The sequence below is a fragment of the Schistocerca serialis genome, chromosome 2, assembly GCF_023864345.2.
Source record: "Schistocerca serialis cubense isolate TAMUIC-IGC-003099 chromosome 2, iqSchSeri2.2, whole genome shotgun sequence".
Taxonomy (NCBI): Eukaryota; Metazoa; Arthropoda; class Insecta; order Orthoptera; family Acrididae; genus Schistocerca; species Schistocerca serialis.
This window is the reverse complement of record NC_064639.1, coordinates 867,364,226-867,370,225: the sequence shown is the minus strand read 5'-3', so window position 1 is coordinate 867,370,225 and position 6,000 is coordinate 867,364,226. Positions and strand designations below refer to the sequence as shown.

The 6,000-nt window shown below is 42.9% G+C and overlaps 1 protein-coding gene across 1 annotated transcript in view; it reads left to right on the top strand.

The window, feature by feature from the left end:
• The first annotated feature begins 554 nt into the window (after positions 1-554).
• The window catches only part of LOC126458185 (farnesol dehydrogenase-like), a 48,586-nt gene continuing 43,140 nt past the window's right edge, over positions 555-6,000 (top strand). Inside the window, exon 1 of the mRNA XM_050095061.1 lies at positions 555-717. Within this exon, the coding sequence (XP_049951018.1) occupies positions 586-717 (132 nt within the window). The 5' untranslated portion in view covers positions 555-585. The remainder of the gene's footprint in view (positions 718-6,000) is intronic.

Sequence of the window (6,000 nt, the reverse complement as noted above, 5' to 3'; positions counted from 1 at the left end):
TACCAGTTTTTCCTTTCGTCTGTAAATAACTTGTGTTAGTATTTTGCAGCTGTGACTTATTAAACTGATAGTTCGGTAATTTTCACATCTGTCACGTTCGTTTTAGTTGTTATGGAAAAAAAACTTGTCCTCATTTGACCCGTTTCGATTTTCTGCTCCAACTGCAATGGTAGAGCACCACTGCTGTTAGTAATAAATAAACGCCTGAAAACGGTAAAAGTATGTTTGATATGAAAGTTTAGGTGACAGTGCGAAATGTAAACAGCAGCGTCACGTCGGACGGGCGTGTCCAGTCCCTCCTGCACGACGCGACTGGTTTGACCGGCGGCAGTGTGCCGCGTGCAGTCGGGATGTCGTGACGCCCGGGTGAGGTGCTGGAGACTCCAGGTAAGGCGACCAGCCGGCGAGGTGCTGGGAATGGAGCGGCGCGCCTGCTGCCCGCGAGGCTTCGCCAACCTCCCGCCCGACCTCGGCCACTCTATCTCCGCAGATGGCGCGGCAGCTACGATTAGCGAGGCGAGGTCGCCGTATATATAACAGCCGCTGGCGGCGCCGCGGCGCCAGACGGTACCAGAGACCAGAGACATGGATCGCTGGCAGGGCCGGGTGGCGGTGGTGACTGGCGCCAGCGCGGGAATCGGCGCCGCAGTGGTGCGCGCCCTGCTGCGGCACTGCGTCACCGTCGTGGGAGTGGCTCGGCGCGCCGACAGGGTGCAGGTCAGTCGCGTGCTCCACCCTCTGCCCTAGTGGAGTCGTCCCCAGCCTGCAGTTAGTTACCCCATGAGTAGGGCTAAAATGTAATTTCCTGAGGGGAAAAACAAGGAATTGTGCATCGGTTATAAAACTAAATTCTTTTTTAAAAAAGCGCGACTATTAACACTGCCTCGCAAGTCTATAATATTGATCGCAGAAGTCACAAATAATCACACTGTCTTTTCTTCAAATAGTGGTGGACACTGCAGCTTGCGAACATCTTCCTATCACAGTTCACCCACTATACAAGTACTTTGTACTGTGTAACATTCAGTTATGGCGATAAAACTGGGCACTATACGTCACATATGGTCACCTATGTCTAAATATCTCATGAAAATCCTGTCCGCCCTCGGTAGCTCAGTGGTAAGCGCGACAGAATGTCAATCCTAAGGGCCCGGGTTCGATTCTGCGGCTGGGTCGGAGTTTTTCTCCGCTCAAGGACTGGGTGTTGTGTTGTTCTAATCATCATTTCATCCCAATCGACGCGCAAGTCAAATCGAAAGATTTACACCAGGCGAACGGTCTACCTGACGGGAGGCCCTAGTCACACGACATTATTATTATGAAAATCCTCTCTCCGGGTTGTACGTAGTTTTCGTAACAGACCACAAATTAAAACTTCCTGGCGGATTAAAACTATATGCCGAACCGAGAATCGAACTGGGGACCTTTCTCTTTCGCATGTAAGCCCTCTAACAGCTGAGCTACCCAAGCACGACTCACGACCCTTCCTCTCCTGCCTTCCAAACTTCACAGAAGCTCTCCTGCGAAATTTGCAAGACCACCACTCCTGGAAGAAAGAATACCGCAGGGACATGGCTTAGCCACAGCCTGGGCGATGTCTCCACAATGAAATCGTAACTCTGCTGCGGAGTGCGAACCGATACGAAACGTCCTGGCAGAAGAAAACGGAAGGTAGGAGACAACATTCTGGCAGTAGTAAAGCTCTGAGGATGTATACAGAGCCGGCCGGTGTGGCCGAGCGGTTCTAGGCGCTACAGTCTGGTACCGCGCGACCGCTACGGTCACAGGTTCGAATCCTGCCTCGGGCATGGATGTGTGTGATGTCCTTAGGTTAATTAGGTTTAAGTAGTTCTAAGTTCTATGGGACTGATGACTTCAGCAGTTAAGTCTCATAGCGCTCAGAGCAATTTTTTGGTATCCCGAGCCATGCGTGGATAGCTCAGCTGTTAGAGCACTCGCCTACGAAAGGTAAATGTTCCGACTTCGAGTCTCAATCCGGGACACAGTTTTAATCTTCGAGGAAATTTCGTATCAGCACACACACTGCAGCTGAGTGAAAATTTCATTCTGGAGACCAGAAATTGCTGAATTATCCGGTTCGTAACATTAAAAGAACTACCCGACAGCAGAACACAACAGTAACTATGTAATGGCCACTCACTGATGTAGCCCCCACACAGTATTATTATTGTTATTATTATTATTATTATTATTATTGATAGCACTGGCAGTACTAGCAGTAATAGTAGTAGTAATAGTTTCTGGACAGAAAGAATAGCCAGTCTAAGGTCTTCGAATAACTGCCACTCAATAAGTAAGCAGAGAAGGTATAAATATACTGTCGCGCAAACATCTCCGTGCTCGTGGCACGGTTCTGCCATCCCCTTCATTTTAAATATGGACTACCATTTTTAGCGCGCTTTTTGTTTATTACTTGCCGTCAATGATGGGGAGTGGTTCTAAAGCAGTTACCTTTCCGCTATCGCTTATTAAAAAGAATCTTTGTCACCTCAGGATCCATCTTCAAACCAATCGCGACTTTTGTGAAAAAATATTTTACAGCCAGTGGGCATCACTTCATTCAAAATAAGTATAATGCACAATTTGTTTGTTTGATTGGGCCCGCAGCATAATACACGTCATAATATGACATTTTCAAAAGGAAACATCGAGACTAGTTACAATAAATTAATATTCTTCATTACGACAGTTGTTTCAACTTCATTGCTATTCTCAAGTAATCGTCGAATACAGCATTGGTGAAATTGTCTACACATGTGGTGGCTGCCCATGTGAATAATCATGCAATGGAATAGTACATTGGTACTTACGTCTAGTTAAATTTGACTTCCATATTGCATCTACAGTAAACTGTCATTGCTTAATTCGTAGAGATTACATGACATATTGTAATTTTAAACGTATGGGATACATTTTGTCACTTATTTGATAGTCCGCTTACTATAAAGTGCGATTTTCTGGAATGGTATATCAAACAGATAAATTCACTGTTCAAGAACATGTACATCAAACTTGGTTTCCGTAATGTCATAATAAAAATGCATTCAGGCAAAACCAAAACCTCAGAATATACCAATCTGGGAATATACTAAATCACTTGCTACAATCGCAATAATTTCTATATCGGCCAAAAAGGACGAAATTTTAGTATCACGTTCAAAGAACACACCAGTAACAGTGACAGTAATCAATCTAGCCTCTTTTTACACATAAAAGCCAAAATCACACAGCCAAGAAAATCGAGACTGCGTTGCAGATACTACACAGATTAGGGAAACGGCTAACTACGAAAATACTCCAAGAACAGGAGATACACCACCACAAAAAAGACTATCCAGACGACATGCTAAACGAAGACACGACCATAAACACAATTACATGGTACACGAGAAGGGATAGTAGATACAGACAGTAAAACATGCTCAGACCAAAGACATAATTCACAGCAAAATTCAATCAGTGAAATATAACGTTACCGTTACTTAGCTAACTATGCTTTGTAAACATATAGCATCAGAGTAAACAAACTGTCAAATAAATGTAAAATCATACTTCATAGTAAGCGAACTATCAAGTAAGTGGAAAAACACATTCCATAACTGCTAAATGCCATGAAATCTCTACGAATTAGGCAATGACACCTTACTATAGATGCAATATGGAATTCAAATGAAACTAGACGTGTGTACCAATCTACTACTCCAATGTATAAGTATTCACATGGACAACCGCCAAATAGTTAATCAGGGTAACGTTTTACCAGTCAGGGTATCTTTCTACCACTTACTACTTTTGTTTCAATTAGCTGCTGCTAATGCTTACTTGCTCTTTCAGGCCTGTGAGTACAATTCATTAGCACTGGCTGTGAACAGAGCTTTTGGCGCCACTGATTTAAGTCGAACAATGCCAGGTCTATACAGATATCTCGATATTTCAAAGTAAACCTGCAAGTACTGAATTAGAACTGCTTGTTTTTACTTTTTTCTTACCCGATTTGCTTCTGTGATGATTCGATATAAGAGAAATACTACGTTTTTTAAGACTGGTTTAAAGTTACCCAACATGACAGTGCAACTTTTTCCCAGTATTAAAATAGAAATTTTAATCTGTAAGGGCACAGTTAGTGTAAATTTTCACTCTCCTAATATAAAAATTTACAGTGTCTGTTCTGATATGTAACTTACTTTGCGTCCAGTATTTTCAAAAAAGGAAAAAAGTGATACAAAGGTGCCCCAACAGACTGCATATGTAGAGAATTTCACTAATGCTGTATTCGTAGGTCACTTGAGAATGGCAGTAGAGCCGAAACAGCTGTCATACTAAAAAATATAAAACTTATTGCAGCTAACCTGGACGTTTCCTTAAAAAAATAAATAATGCCCAAAATTTAATTTGCTTTTTTTTAAAAGGGGGGGGGGGGGGAAGAGAGTGGATGAAGTACGTGTTGCTAGGGAGAGAAGCGGTGCAGAGGAAGCATGTTGCAGAAGAAGCATGTTTTGTAACAAGTATTTACTCTTACGAACTTGTAGCATGTTGCGGGTGAAAACTAGTTCCTTAACTTGTTTTCTAATTGATATAAATGGTTGTAGTTCCGTCATACGTTGCACTGAGAACTAATTTTTTTTCCTTCTTGATGGTGACTAGTTTCGGACACCTGTGTCCATTTTCAAACCATCCGTATTATGTGACAAATACAGACAATATCCTATGTACATAAACTGCTCCTGCAGTGATGACCAAAGTGGCACTTTGGCCGACTCAGGGCATTAGTTCTCTAATGTCCGTCCCATGTGGTCTATTTACTGTTGTTGATTTTTCGTACAAAGGCCACCGCTTGTGTTTATCACACTTACGATATGGATGGTCTGAAAATGGAGACAGGTGTCTGAAACGAGTAATCATCAAGAAATAAAATAAAAGACACTTCTCAATGCAACTTATGACGGAGCTACAACCATTTATTTCAATTATTTACTCTTAATTTGGATAATTAGCTTTCTTTTCTGCGAATGAGTTGTACGTAGCAGTCGCTGTTCACTGACAATTGTTTCATCACGTCTATAAAGAGATTGTTAAAAATAAGCAATATTAATTGTCTCATTGGCTTATTTGTTCGTGGTTTAATAAAACTGCAGAAACTAAATATCAATTACTTTTCGTCCTTTTAAAAATTCAAGTATGCGAAGAAAATTGTTTTTTAATTAGGTGCTAATGTTGACCATGGTGTGGGAGGGGAGGGGGGGGGATACTAGCTAGTATTTGATTACACTCAGCGGTAGTGCGTTAGAAACCACTGCTCTGCCCTCTCCAGCCCCAGGGAGCGCGCCCCTAAGCTGGGCACGTCACACCAGTAGCTTCTCCAGTGCCTCAAGTAAGTAGCACGACACGAACTCATATCTTCCGTATTATTAACAAGGGTTCCGCGCCTATTTCATCCAAATATGTGGCGTATGTAGGTCTTGCCCAGAGCCGGCCGGTGTGGCCGTGCGGTTCTAGGCGCTTCAGTGTGGAACCGCATGACCGCTACGGTCGCAGGTTCGAATCCTGCCTCGGGCTTGGATGTGTGTGACGTCCTTAGGTTAGTTAGGTTTAAGTAGTTCTAAGTTCTGGGGGACTGATGACCACAGATATTAAGTCCCATAGTGCTCAGAGCCATTTGAACCATTTTGAACTCTGCCCAGAAATGAAAGTGACATAAATAGGTGCTCCAAGCGTTCAGAGTAAAACAGCGTTTCTGAAGCGGGTCGGGCAGGGTACGAGCCGTTTATGTTAGTGTGGGCTCCAGGCGGCGGCTGGAGCAGCGGGATGAGCACAGAACGGTAATCAAAGGGTCGTGTTGTCGAGGCTCTACGTGGAATCTTTTGCTCATTTGTAATTTTTACCTTACTTATACGTCAAGTAAACCGAAATAATGCTGAGTATGTTGTATTTATTAATATTTTCATAAAAGGTGTGAAATGGTAAGACAAAGAAAAGTTG